Source organism: Podarcis vaucheri (genome assembly GCF_965113315.1).
Source record: "Podarcis vaucheri genome assembly, chromosome: 1".
Taxonomy (NCBI): domain Eukaryota; kingdom Metazoa; phylum Chordata; class Lepidosauria; order Squamata; family Lacertidae; genus Podarcis; species Podarcis vaucheri.
In genome coordinates, this window is record NC_138759.1 from 84,279,579 (window position 1) to 84,293,375 (window position 13,797).

At 48.0% G+C, this 13,797-nt stretch overlaps 1 protein-coding gene across 1 annotated transcript; it reads left to right on the top strand.

Annotated features, from left to right (window-relative positions):
* Window positions 1-8,392: 8,392 nt before the first annotated feature.
* On the top strand, window positions 8,393-11,154 carry MPEG1 (macrophage expressed 1). Its single transcript, XM_082211463.1, has one exon. It carries the CDS (start codon window positions 8,464-8,466, stop codon window positions 10,612-10,614), a length of 2,151 nt encoding a protein of 716 aa, XP_082067589.1. The 5' UTR covers window positions 8,393-8,463; the 3' UTR covers window positions 10,615-11,154.
* The last annotated feature ends 2,643 nt before the right edge of the window (window positions 11,155-13,797 follow it).

The window sequence follows — 13,797 nt, forward strand, 5'->3', positions numbered from 1 at the left end:
CACCACTGTTGTAAACCTAGCATTATATCTCCCAGTATTATGACAGTGATCATGGCTTCTACTTTGACCCCAGAATGTCCCTATTTCCCCTGCTTTAGATAAGCCGTCCCGGTTTCTGATTGGATCGGAATGTCCCACTTTTCCTTAGGATGTGCCTATTTTCATTAGAGAAATGTTGGAGAGTATGGAGTTATTTGACTCCTGAGACATCTGAAGGCAATCCTGTATAGGGATATATTTTTTTTACGTTTAATGTTTTATCATGTTTTTATATATGTTAGAAGCTGCCCAGAGTGGCTGGGGCAACCCAGTGTGGGGTATAAATAGTAAAATTATCATTCTGGAATGGGACGTCCCTATTTTCACTGGAGAAATGTCGAAGGGTATGTAAGAAGTCTTGATTTTTAAAAAAATGCTTTGTGCATCCACATCTAATCTTACTCTATTTATTTATTGGGTGTGTGTTTTTCTTTTTGTAAATCTACCAAAAAATAGAAGAATAGAATAGAATAGAATAGAATAGAATAGAATAGAATAGAATAGAATAGAATAGAATAGAATAGAATAGAATAGAATAGAATAGAATCCAGGAGCTCACCAAGACAGTAGCTAAGTTCCTCTATTTGATTTTTTGTCGCCGAAGTACGCTACAGAGTCCTGCCCTAGCTGGAGACCCACAGAGATGAAATAGATTGCTCGCCTCTTCTTCCCTTTGGCAAATGACTGTAGGGTGGGAGAAGAAGAAGAAGAAGAAGAAGAAGAAGAAGAAGAAGAAGAGGAGGAGGAGGAGTTTGGATTTGATACCCCGCTTTATCACTACCCAAAGGAGTCTCACAGCGGCTAACATTCTCCTTTTCCTTCCTCCCCCACAACAAACACTCTGTGAGGTGAGTGGGGCTGAGAGACTTCAAAGAAGTGTGACTGGCCCAAGGTCACCCAGCAGCTGCATGTGGAGGAGCGGAGACGCAAACCCGGTTCCCCAGATTATAAGACTACCGCTCTTAACCACTACACCACACTGGCTCTCGGGTTAAGTACTTAATTCTTTCCGGAGGTCGTTCTTAACCTGAAACTGTTCTTAACCTGAAGCACCACTTTAGCTAATGGGGCCTCCTGCTGCCGCCACGCCGCCGGAGCCCGATTCCTCTTCTTATCCTGAAGCAAAGTTCTTAACCTGAAGCACTATTTCTGGGTTAGCAGAGTATGTAACCTGAAGCATATGTAACCTGAAGCGTATGTAACCCGAGGTACCACTGTACTGTTGAAATGGTGACGAGATCACACTGGCCTATTCAGGGGCGCGGACTTATAAAAAATATTGGGGGGGCCCGGGAAAGCTCATGAATAATAAATAAGCTCATGAATATGCAGATAAAGTGGCGCCGCCTCCTCGTGAGCGAATAGGGGAGAGCGTGCTGCGCCTATTAATCAGCTCCGAAGGAAATTGGGTGGAGCTTTTGCTCGGGAGGGAGGGCAGGAGGCATGCAGCCCGACCCTGTGCATTTTGGGCTGGGGGAGGGGCGGCGGTGGCGCTCTGCTGGAGGGGCGCCCGAGATTATTGGGGGGGCAGAGCCCCATAGAGTCGGCGCCTATGGGCCTATTTATTCTGAATGTTTGTATGTGATGCCAGTAAAGGTTTGACGATGATGAATAGAATAGGGATTCAGGAGTTTTCTCAGGTGGAGGGTGTGTGTGCTGTGTCCCGTTGATGGAACTGCTCCGTGGGCGGGGGGGGGGGCAGACATGGGGTTGTCAATGAGCATTAGTTGAGGGAAGTGAGAAATGTCTGTGTTTTCACCTGAGGAATGTTGGAGCGTATGTAGCCATCCCCAAACACCAGCCTTCTCTATGCAAGGGCTGAGTACACGCTATAACTTTAACTATAATTCTGTGAGGTTTTCCCCTGGATTTGGGGGCAGGAGGGTGGGCTGGGACAGTGCTTCAACCTGCTTCAATGTATGGTGAGTGTGGCAGCCATAGCAAAGGGAGAGGGAAGCTGTTTCCGGCTCCAGGGTGAGGGCCAGCTGTTGTTGACCCATGCAGAGCAAGAGGCAGGAGGGGACTGGCGTTGCATGCTGTGGTTATTATAATGTGGCACTTATGAGTGTTTTGCCTGCTGGCTTGTTTGCTGCAGAGGGAGAGAGAGGTGGTTTCTGGCCTGTCGGTAGAACCTGCTCTCAAGAGAGATGGGAGAGGAGCATGAGAGATGGTGGCTGGATTAATTAGTGGTTTTTGTGTTTCTCTGCAATGGGGTTAACCAATGCTCCCAGCACACAACAAGTATGATGGATGGGTGCGTTGCAATGTTGCTGTTTTGATTAATTTATGGCACTTTGATTGTATATTTCTTTTATATTCATATGCTGCTCACTGCTTTCGGCCACCCAGCAGTCTATAAATAAATCATAGCATGTGTCTCAATTGAAAACGGCCATTTTGGTCAGAAAAGTGCAGCAACTTTCAGGCAGGCCTTGGGCCCGTGCTGGCCAGGGGTGGGGGAAAGCTCCTGTCATCCTCCTGAGAAGAAGTGATTCAAAGAAGCAGTCCAAACCAGACAATCACCTGAATGAGAGAGAAACAATATGCGGAAGTCTGTGGCAAAGCAGCACAATCAGTGTGGTGCCATATCCTCATTCTGGCCTCCTTTTTTATGGTCAGGGCTGTGGCGGGGGGAGTCCCGCCAGCCCCCTTTCCCTTCCACAATATTTTCAGCCCTCGACTGCTTCTTTGCCTGCTGGCAGCACCTGTTTCCTGTAGCTGATGGAAATTATGTGTGCCCATTGAACAGCTGGGGCTGCGAGTGTGTCCAAAGGCTGCTGGGGGAGGGGTGCAAAAACGGACTGAGGGAAGATCCAACCTGATCACAGCATGCCATGCTCTGTGTTGGAGGGGCAGCAGGGTGTGAGGAGGAAAGCAGCCATTTTTTGTTGTTCCACACTGCTTTTGTTTTACCCAGCACACATTGGGGGTGAGGGCAGAGTTTAACTGGAGACAGGGTTTAAGCCCCTGAATGTCTTTCCGAGCCATGAAATATGCGAGAAGTAATCACAGAGGGCTCCTTCACAAGGCTGTTTTTTGTGTGGCTGCACAGCAATTGCTGCCAAGCCTTTGATTCATCTCTTTCAGGGACTCTGTGTGGCGGCAGCAATATTCGAGTTGGTTTTCCCCCGGTCAGTGTAAGCAGTCGTGTGGTAAGTGTGCTGCACAGCAGTGTGGCCAGTCATAGAATTGTAGAGTTGGAAAGGACCCTGAGGTTCATCTAGTCCAGGCACAGGCAAACTCAGCCCTCCAGATTTTTTGACCTACAACTCCCATGATCCCTTGCTAGCAGGACCAGTGGTCAGGGATGATGGGAATTGTAGTCCCAAAACATCTGGAGGGCTGAGTTTGCCTATGCCTGATCTAGTCCAAACCCCTGCAACGGGGATCGAACCTGCAACCTTGGTGTTATCAGCGCCACGCTCTAACCAACTGAGCTATCCAGGCACTTTCTCCTTTATTCTGCCCACCTCAGAGGGGGTGAGGGCGTCTCAGAGAATCCCCACCATACTGCAGTTCCCAGGGTTATTTCAAGGAAGCCATGGCAGCTAAACTGGATGAAAACCTGGTTGCGAAGAACAGCGTTGCCACATGAGCAGAGGCCCATGTAGTATTTGTGCATAGGAAGAAAGAGCAACCTCAGAGAGAGTGGCACCGTATAGGACCATGTAGGACCAGCCCAAGACATTTTGCTGCCTGTGATGCCCCACAAGTCAAAATGCTTTGTACTCAAGGCAGACCAAATTGTTTTGGCACCTGAGCCACAAGCACTTCTTGTGAAGGTAACAACAGCAGCAGCAGCAGCAGCAGCAACAACAACACAATTTGCTGCCCTTTTTGGACCCCCAAACCAGCTGCTTGAGGTGGCCACCTCATTCCATTGGGGCTGGGCCAATGCAACTATGTACAGAGAGATAGGCAGATCAGCTGGGATCCTATGCACATGCAAGGATCAAGACTGGCACAGCTGAGCAGCCCAAGAACTGAGCCCCTCAGAGGACCCATGTGGCTTTGGTGTCTACCTGGTGTCTTGCCCCAAAATGGTGGCTGAAGAACCTCCTGCTGTAGCTTTCCACCCCCTAGAGTGAAGCTGGGGCCTCTCTCATGGCAGAGCCCCACCACCATCAGTGGTCCTCCTCTCCACCAGAAGAAGCCAGTGGGGAGCATCCTAACCCTGTACACCCACGGCAATTAAAAGATGTTTTCAGAGCTCCAAGCTCAACTGTCTCTGTATGACTCCAACTCCAACTCCCTGGTTGGTCCCTCCCCTCCCCTGCACACTTTTCATAGATAAATTTACGGGAAAGCCGGCAGTCATGTGGCTCTGCCTGTGCAATCCAGAAATAGTTTTACCACATGACTGAAGGAAGCAAAAACTTACCCCAAGAGATTACTGATGAAGACGACAGCAACCGATTTTGACTCATTTATTTGAAATCTTTCTATACCACCCCTCAGTTTTAAAAACTTCTCATGACTGCTTGACAACTCATCAAAAATAAAATTTAGTCCAGCAGCGCATCCAAGCACAGTGCTCAAGCATCAGTAAGGAGCAATAGCAGCTAAAAGAGTGAAATCAGCATTGTAAAAACAGATTCCCTCTAAAGTGCTTTGAGTGTGAGCACCCTACACTGAAAGCACATTCCTTGCACATTTAAAGGACACGGCTTCCCCAAAAGAACCCTGTGAAGGGTAGTTTACCCCTCACACAATTATAATTCCCAGCATTCTTTGGGGGGAATGTGCTTTTAAATGTATAGTTTGGATGTGTGTTATACCAAGAACAAGACGGACTAAGGAGGAGCAAAGTATCTGTGAGCATCCCTCTGTGAGTGTCATGTTCAAGCGGTCCTGGCAAGCCATACTTTGGCTTTGCTTTATCGTTTTGTGCAAACCAATGTTTCGTATGATTTTGCACCATGAATCGGGGGTCAGGGAAGGAAGAGAAATAATTCATTGAAATGTTTTAGAGTTACTTCTATTGACCCAACAATGTACCAAATCAGTTCTCCCATGTAGGGCCAGCCTGTCCGTGAGACAGATGGAAGCAGCTGCCCCGGGTGGCAAAATCCAAGGGGCAGTGCCCTTCCGGGTTCCAGCGATATCTCGCAGGATTCTCATGAGATCACGTGGGAAACTGCCGCTCCTTCTCCTTGCTTCTCTAGCACTGTCGTAGGCACACCCACACCTGCCTGGGAACCGAAGAGAACATTGGTGGCCAGCAAGATATTGTGGGGCTCTCATGAGATCTTTCCAAAAGCTGCCACTCCTCCCTTTCCCCAAAACTGGGGGATGTCCCCCTACCTCTGGATAAGTTGTGGCTTCTAGGTTTTGGTGAAATCTCACAGACCTCTTACGAGATCTTGTGGACCTCTTGTGAGATCTTGCTGAAACCAAGAAGACATGCTGTGGCACAGGGCCATCTTTAGCAGATGCAGCACCGGGGTGCAACTATCTGCCCAGTGCCCCAAATTACCACGGCTAGTGTTGGGGTGGCCATAGCTGCATACTGCCAGCCATCCGGGGGGGGGGGACTCTCCCCCATGCGCTGTGGGAGAGCAATCCTTGCAGAGGCTTGGGAGTGAAGTTGCGCCCCTCCCAAGCCTCCATGGGAGGAGACCGCAGCTTCCCTCCCAAGGTTCCTCAGGAGGAGAGCAATCCCCACAGAGGCTTGGGAGGGAAGCTGCCCGCCCGCTAGCCATATGGTTGGAGGGGCACAGCTGGCGAGCATGCAGGGAAAGGGGAGGCCGCCGGCAAAGCCGCGCAGCTCCCCCACTCGCTGGGGCACCCCTGAGAGGTTGGCGCCCTGGCACAATGCACCATTAAGCCCTATAGGAAAGACGGCTCTGCTGTGGCACTCCATAAGAGTAACACTGAGACTGGTAGAGGAAGCTGACGGGCAGTTGTAAGAAGGCAGGCAGGTGGGGGCTGATGGAGGGCCGACTGAGGTTAGTGGGCAGTGCTCCATTTGCCCTCATGTGCCAGTCTCCTGTGCCTACCTCACAAGCGAGATCAAACTTAGAGGGATGAAATGAACTAACTGTTTGACCTAGAGCTGCAGCAGCCCATCTGGTGCCCACCAGGGGTGGACTAGAAATCCTATCTGCCACAGCCAGCATGACCAAGGAGCATAGATCATGGGAATTGTAGTGTCGTCCACAACATCTGCAGAGCACCAGGCTGGCTACCTCAGATTTCGAGAATCATTTCACTTCCACCTTGTTAGAAAAGGTCAGAACACAATAGCAGAAATGAGTAAGTCGCCAGCTGTGAGGACTAACCACATGCTTCAGTTTCTGCTTTTGAATCTTTCTCAGCCCCAATCTGTTCTGAAATGAGGAAGTTAGAAATAATAAGACAAAACGATACAGGAGCGAGTAAAACCCCTGTCCTTTATTTGTGGCACCAAATTGCTACAAGGAAACAATGATTTTAAATGAATGGTGCTGTTGCAATATTTCAAATCAAGGCTATCGCATGATTAGATTATGACATAAAAACAACTTATGTCAAGTCTCACCTCCCCTTCAGACTGTTCCTTCCCCCTTTTGTTGTCTGCCCCCCCCCCCACCTTGTACATATTTCAGCTGCAAACTGAGACTGGAACACTTGCACTTTCATTTCTGCTGGCAACAGATTCAGTTCCACTTTTTTACTCACATGGCTGCAGGGAAGAGGTTACATCCAACAATCTGAACTGGAACCCCACCCCAGAAGCATATCACATCAACAAAGAACAAACAAGGAAACAAAAACCCAGTTGGGTAATTCCAAAGAGACGAATGTAACATTTGTAAGTTTCTTGCCATAATATACTGCATGGGTAGGCAAACTAAGGCCTAGGGGCCGGATCCGGCCCAATCGCCTTCTCAATCCAGCCCGCGGATGGTCCGGGAATCAGCGTGTTTTTACATGAGTAGAATGTGTCTTTTTATTTAAAATGCATCTCTGAGTTATTTGTGGGGCATAGGAATTCATTATTATTGTTTTCAAAATATATTCCGGCCCCCCACTAGGGACATTGGACCAGCCCCCTACTGAAAAAGTTTGCTGGCCCCTGATACACTGTATTGTGTATTATCATGGTACATAGTCAGGAAATCAGATCAGAAAACAGCCATTCACAGTCAACTAACCCTTACCACCACCATTCTTCTGAACATTGTCCAGGCAATTCTTACTATAAGGCACCAGGCAGAAATAAGAAATGGCTGCTTCCTGCCACTACAATGAAAGAAAGAAGTCATAGCTTCTTTCTCTCTTTTCCTGTGGCACAAAGCCCATTCCCTCCCATAGCATTATGAGCCATTCTGTCTTTTTATTTAAATTCTTCCTTTGACTTAGCTGTCTGTTGGTTGCACTAAAAACAGATGCTAAGGAATCAGTGCATCAGATCACCTTGGCCATTATGGGTGGTCAGCTTTGGTGTGGGAGGAAGTTCTGAATATGGCTGGTGGAGAATGAGCATGTGATGTGATGTGGCACCAAGGAAGTTTCCCAGTTGCTGGGAACTGCAAGTGGGCAGAGTGTTGTTGGACTCAGGTCCTGCTTTAGGCTATTGAGAGAACAGGAGGGTGGACTTGGTGGCCCATCGGCCTGATCCAGCCAAGGCTCTTCTTATGCTATTAAAGGAACCGTTTCTATTTGTCCAGAAAAGTTGCTAAGACAATTCTGGAGAGAATAAGAAATGGTGGGTTCTAGCAGTGGTGGACTGACATTTTGGGGGCCCTGTAGTTTGAACTGTTATGGGAGTCCCTTTGCAACCAGCAACAAGGTCTGAGTAACCACTGTTACCTTCTTCAATGGGGTTGTTCCACCATCACATTAAAAAAACCAACTACTACATCTCAGATTTTGATTAAAATTTCTGTACTGGATTGTCTCCCAGGTCAAAGTCACTGGTGTGAATAAAAAAAATCCTATTCTTTATAGTTTTCAAGTCACCCAACTCAACTTTGGTCTACTAGACGCAAACATTTTAAGCAATGTGGACTAAAGTCGGCTCTGGGGCCCCTCTGGGATTAGGGGCCCTGAAGTTTAAACTTCATTAGTTTCATAGTCGATCTGCCTCTGGATTCCAGCAAAACTGCTACTGTTTGAGGACCCATATATTGAAACTGTTGCTGCCTGGTTCTAGGTGCCTATTCCTGAACCTGCATAATACCTGCTCAGTAAAGCTATAAGGAAACAGATTTCTGCAAATATGCCCCAGTTATATTTCTTATTGTGCTGTAAGCCTATCAGAGGCTGCTCTAAAGTTTGTCCAACCTGAGAAAGAGAAAGTACCGTATAAAGCAGAATAGTTTTGCTTCCTCTTTAAATGATTAACCTCAGCATAAAAAGAAGGAAGCCTTTACCAGCAGTAGAGAGAGAAGCACATTGAGACCATTCAGATGCTAGCTTTTCCTCTACACTGGTCGAGCCATGAGTACTTGGACAGGGATCGTTCTCTCCTTGACGCTCATAACTTGGGTATGTCGGGCACAGGAATCGCCCTTGTGCCGTCCTTCTGTCACTGGATTTCAGGCATGCAAACAGGTCTTGAATCTTCCTGCACTGGAAGTTCTTCCTGGAGGTGGCTGGGATAACCTGAGGAATCTGGATATGGCAAGAGTGATCAGCCTAAACTACTCTTCGTGCAGCACTACGGAAGATGGGGCTTATTTCATCCCCAACGGGTTTTTTGCCATCGCCCGTAAACAGAGCTCCCTGGAGATGAACTCAGAGATCATAGAGTCTTGGATGGATTACCAGTGTGCCACCTCCGTTTCCATCAATGCAGAGGTGTCCTTTCTTTCTATCAACGGAAAGTTCTCCACTGACTTCCGCAGGATGAAAACCCACCAAGTGAGAGATCAGGCTGTGACCACCAGGGTTCAGGTCAGGAATTTGATGTACACTGTGAAATTCAACCCTGGTGCAATGTTAGATGAAGGCTTCCAGCGGCAGCTTGTCACCATTGCTAGCTATCTGGAGAACAACCACACACGAATGGCTGACTACTTGGCAGAGATCTTGGTCCTAAACTACGGCACTCACGTTATCACGGGAGTTGATGCTGGAGCCAGCCTCATCCAGGAGGACCAAGTGAAGTCCTCCTTTGTGAAAGATGGCAGGTCCTCGAGAATTTCTGTCACAGCTGCGGCTGGGGCCTCTTTCCGCAAAATGCTCCACTTTGACATTAGCACTTCAGTGGCGACAGAAAACGCTTTCACCCAGCAGTATCAGGACAACCTCACCAGCTCCAGGGTGGAGAGTATTGGCGGGGTACCATTTTACCCTGGCATTACCCTGAAAACTTGGCAAGAGAGCACCACCAACCAGCTGGTGGCTGTTGACCGTTCAGGCTTGCCTCTGCCCTTCTTCATCACCCCAGGAAATCTGCCGGGATTGCCCACCCCCACCGTGAAGAGATTGTCCAGGACTGTGGCATCTGCCATTTCCCGTTACTACACATTCAACACCTACCCTGGCTGCATCGACCCTGCCTCGCCCAACTTCAACTTCTATGCCAACATGGATGATGGGAGCTGTGAAGGGACAATGACCAACTTCACCTTTGGTGGAGTCTACCAGGAGTGTGCTCAGCTGGAAGGTCCTGATGCTGCTGTGCTCTGCCAGGACCTGGAGCAGAGGAACCCACTCACTGGAGACTTCTCTTGCCCCGAGGGTTATGACGCAATCAAACTGCGCTCCCAGCTACTTGAGGAAGGCTATAGCCACTTGGAGTGCCGCCAGGATTGCACGCTGTGGATATTCTGCAGACAGGTTTGCAATGATGTTTTCACCCCTTCCATGGTCCAGTTCAGCTCCTATTGGTGTGCAGCAAGAAACTCCGTCCCTCAACAGTCAGGGTTCCTTTTTGGAGGCCTCTTTAGTGCCCAGAGCCCCAATCCCATGACCAACAGCCAGTCCTGTCCCTCCAACTATTACCAGCTGAAGCTCTTGGACCAGCTTGTAATCTGCGTCAGCAACGATGCCCGGGCACAGAGGAACGCTATTCCTTTTGGGGGGTTCTTCAGTTGCCAGGTAGGAAACCCGCTGACGGGACACCACCGTGGAACAGATGATGACCCCTACTCCAAGAGGTGCCCAGCAGGGTTTGGCCAGCACCTGGCTCTGATCAGTGATGGCTGTGAAGTGCAATACTGTGTCCAGGCTGGGCGTTTCACAGAAGGGGCTTTACCCCAAGCCCGGCTCCCTCCCTTCACTCGCAAACCTGTCATGAGCTTAATTGCCACCAACACCGTCATGGTGATGAACAGCCATGGTGACCAGGTTTGGATCAAGGATACCCAGACCCAGATGTGGAAGATAGGCAGCCCTGCCGATCTGCACAACATGAACGCTGCTGGTGGGAGCTTCTCAGGTGGAGAGACAGCAGGGGTCACTGTTGGTGCCACCACTGGCTTGGCCATCCTGATTGGCCTGTCGGTCTATGGGTGCAGGAGGTACAAGAAAAGGGAGTACAAAAACATCGGGGAAGAGGAGAGGAGTTTGACCTCAAGCAACAATGCCTGTGATTTCATGGGCGAAATAGAGGTTGAGCAGGAGCAGGAAAGACAAACTGTGTAGTGTGTGTATGTGTGTGTGTGTTACTATCAATTACATCAGGATGGGAACCTGTGGCCCTGAATATGATGTTGGACTCCAGCTCCCATCAGCTCCAGCCAGCATGATGGGAGTAGTAGTCCAGCAACATCTGGAGGGACACCTGAATGCTGCTGTATGTCAGCCACCCCCAACCTGCTGCCCTCTAGCTGTTTGGGACTAGAACACCCATGGTCCTGACTGTTGGCTACACTGGAAGGAGCTGGTGGGAACTGTAGTTCAAAGAAGGCTAGTGTATGTTAATGTGCTTTGCTGCAAGTGCATGGCTACGAGCTTCTACCTCCTACTGTCTCTTGTTCCTCTTCTCTAACTTTGCTGAGTAAGCAGAAGCACAGCAGCTCCCATAGGCATTTTCCATTAGGTCCAGGGCATTGGGAAGCTGCCGTATACTTAGCAGAATCCTTTGGTCCACCTAGATCAGAAGTGCCTTTTCCGTCAAGCAGCAGCTCTCCAAGATTCTTTTTTGCTTTAAAATGATTTTTATTAAATCTTTTGTTTACAAAAGCACACGCATTGTCTCTTTCTTCAGGCTGTGTTTTCTACAGATCAGTTACATTTTTTGTGTGTCATTGGTGTTATATGCAGTTTAGGGTTGGGAAGAAAAGGGGGGTGAGAGGGGGTGGGGTGGTCAAGCTTATATTATTTTCCTTAGTACATGTGTGGGGGTTTTGTGTCAGCGTCACTTGGGTAGGTTCACCTTGGTGGTGAGAGAGGTTGGGGGTGGCGTAGTGTGTGGCTGATTGACTTTGGTTGGCTGGAGTGGGATTTGTTTGTGGGGGGGAGAGGGCATTGTTGGGTTAAGTTAGCCATATTGATTCACATGCTGTTATTCTTGTTGTTGTCTCCTTGGGCTGTGTTTGTGATAAAGGGGAGCCATACTGGGGTGAAGGCGTCCCCTTCTATTTCTCCCTGTGTCAGTTTCAGTCTATCGGTTAGCTTTTCTAGTAAGGCCGCTTCCCATACTACTTGATACCAGCACCCCATGTTTATTTCTGATAGGTTCCTCCAGTGTCTGGCTATGGTGTTTCTGACTGCTGAGAGTAGGTGGGTTATGAGCTCTTTATAGTGTGAGTGGGCATTTGTAGCATTGCATTTCTGATGCAAGTTTTCCCCAACCTCATCTATGGGCATAAGGGGCACATGCCTTTTCCTGGGGAGTTAGAGTACAACAGAGGTGTGGCCTTCCAGATGCTGTCCGACTCCCAATCCCATCAGCCCAAGCTGGCACAGCCAATGGCCAGGGATGATCAGAGCTGGAGTCCAGCAACCTCTGGAGGGCCTCAGCTTAACCTTTCCCCCCATGGGATATACAGCCACACACAGCACCTAAATTGTACTGCAAACAAAGCACAGGTTAAGATGGTGGTCCCATGGGGTGTCATGAAGGGTTGATGATGACAAGAGAAGACCCTTAGGCTGAAAAAGGCTCCCTGCCCTGATCGGGCCCCAGTGTAAAGAAGTTGCAAATGCTTAACAGGATTTTAAGTTTAACAGGGTGCAGCTTAACAAGGACACTCCCCCCCCCCCCACTGTCAGGCAGAGCACTCTGCATTCTTTCCTTTTTTTTACCAGCACTGTTGTAGAAACAATGCCAGGATAACACCTTGTGCAAGTCCTAGTTTTACTTCCCAGGTAGAAGAGAGGGGCTGTGTAGCTACTTTGGGGAAACACTTTGAGCTGCTCAGATGGGAGAGGAAGCATGCTTATATTGTCACATGCACACAAAGCCCGGGGCGGCGGTGGAATAGAAAAGGGGGATATGAAGAGAGAATGCAAGTACAGTAACTTCAAGATTCAGCCCTTGTTCAGCTATAAAAAGCACTGACTTGCAGCAAAGGAGCTGCAAGGGCTTTTCCTCTTTCGGCAAAAGGATTTTCTCCCCCCACAAGTGCATCTTTGAACACACTGGCCTGGTGCATTAGCAAGATTTTATTCTATTGAGAACAGCTCCTCTGTGCTCCATCAGCAGCTTATGCTCTATTAACATATATCCTCCCGGAAAAGGATGGCAGGAAATGCTTCTTCCAGACTCTGTCAATGAGTCAGCCACTGATTTGTCTGCAAACCAAGGCTGGTTACTAACAGTATATTGAATTTTTGGTTTTATTTGACCCAGTAAAGGCAACTGCATGTATCCATATATAACAATATATTTTATTTTTTTAAAAACCCTCTTGAATGCAAAATATATGTATATATATAGTGCTTTTTCATAAACATGCAATGCAACATGCCTGAAGGGAATGAATGTCTTGTATTAAGGGAGCCATCAATGAATATCATCATTTTTTCAGAAAGTTGCTCCCATTTGGTTCTGCTTTATTGCTTATTTCTCCAAGCTGGTGGAGGGAATCAGTTTTAAAGGACATAAGAAAGGATGTAGGCACTTAGATCTCATGTAAACAAAGAGAGGAAACTACACACAAATAGTAGATCAGTGGGAAAGAATTTGTACAGCTAGAACTCGCCAGTGTTTTATGTACTATTTCTGGATTCTGCACTCAGAAAAATGAAATTGTGCCATTAGAGGTGTGTGAAATATATTGGTATAGATTTACTTATAGCGAAAATAGAGGCTAATTAGGCAAGCTATCTCACAGTGTGGAATTATTTGGCAATGAAACATGTGATAATAAGGAATGGGAATTAGCTAGCCATGAAGGCTCAGGAAAGAAACAGTGGGAGAGTCACATGTAGCTGTGCAGTGGTGTGAAGAAGCACCCCCCTCAACCTTCGGGGCCTAGACAAGCCCCACCCTGGTTTCTGAGTTTTTAATATAAAACACCACACACTAAATTTCCAGTTCTTCCTGGCAACCACAGAGGCAGAGACTCAAAACCTGCTGGTTGTTTTTTAAAAGTTTAAAGCCAAAATATTAAAATGGCAAATGGTAACCAACACAGCAAATTCTGTGCTTGGCAGGGCAACACATGGAATAGATATGACAAGAACGGCTGTGCGTTCTTGATTGGAATGAGAGAACCGTCTACTTTCACCAGTGTGATCTTAAGGCAGCCTTTGCCAACCTGGTGGCCTCCAGATGTCTTAGACCACAGCTCCCGTCAGTCCAAGCTCACCTAAAGGATGAGCTTGTAGTTTCTAACCCTCTTCCTGACAGGCTTTGCACCTTTCATCACTGCATCAGAG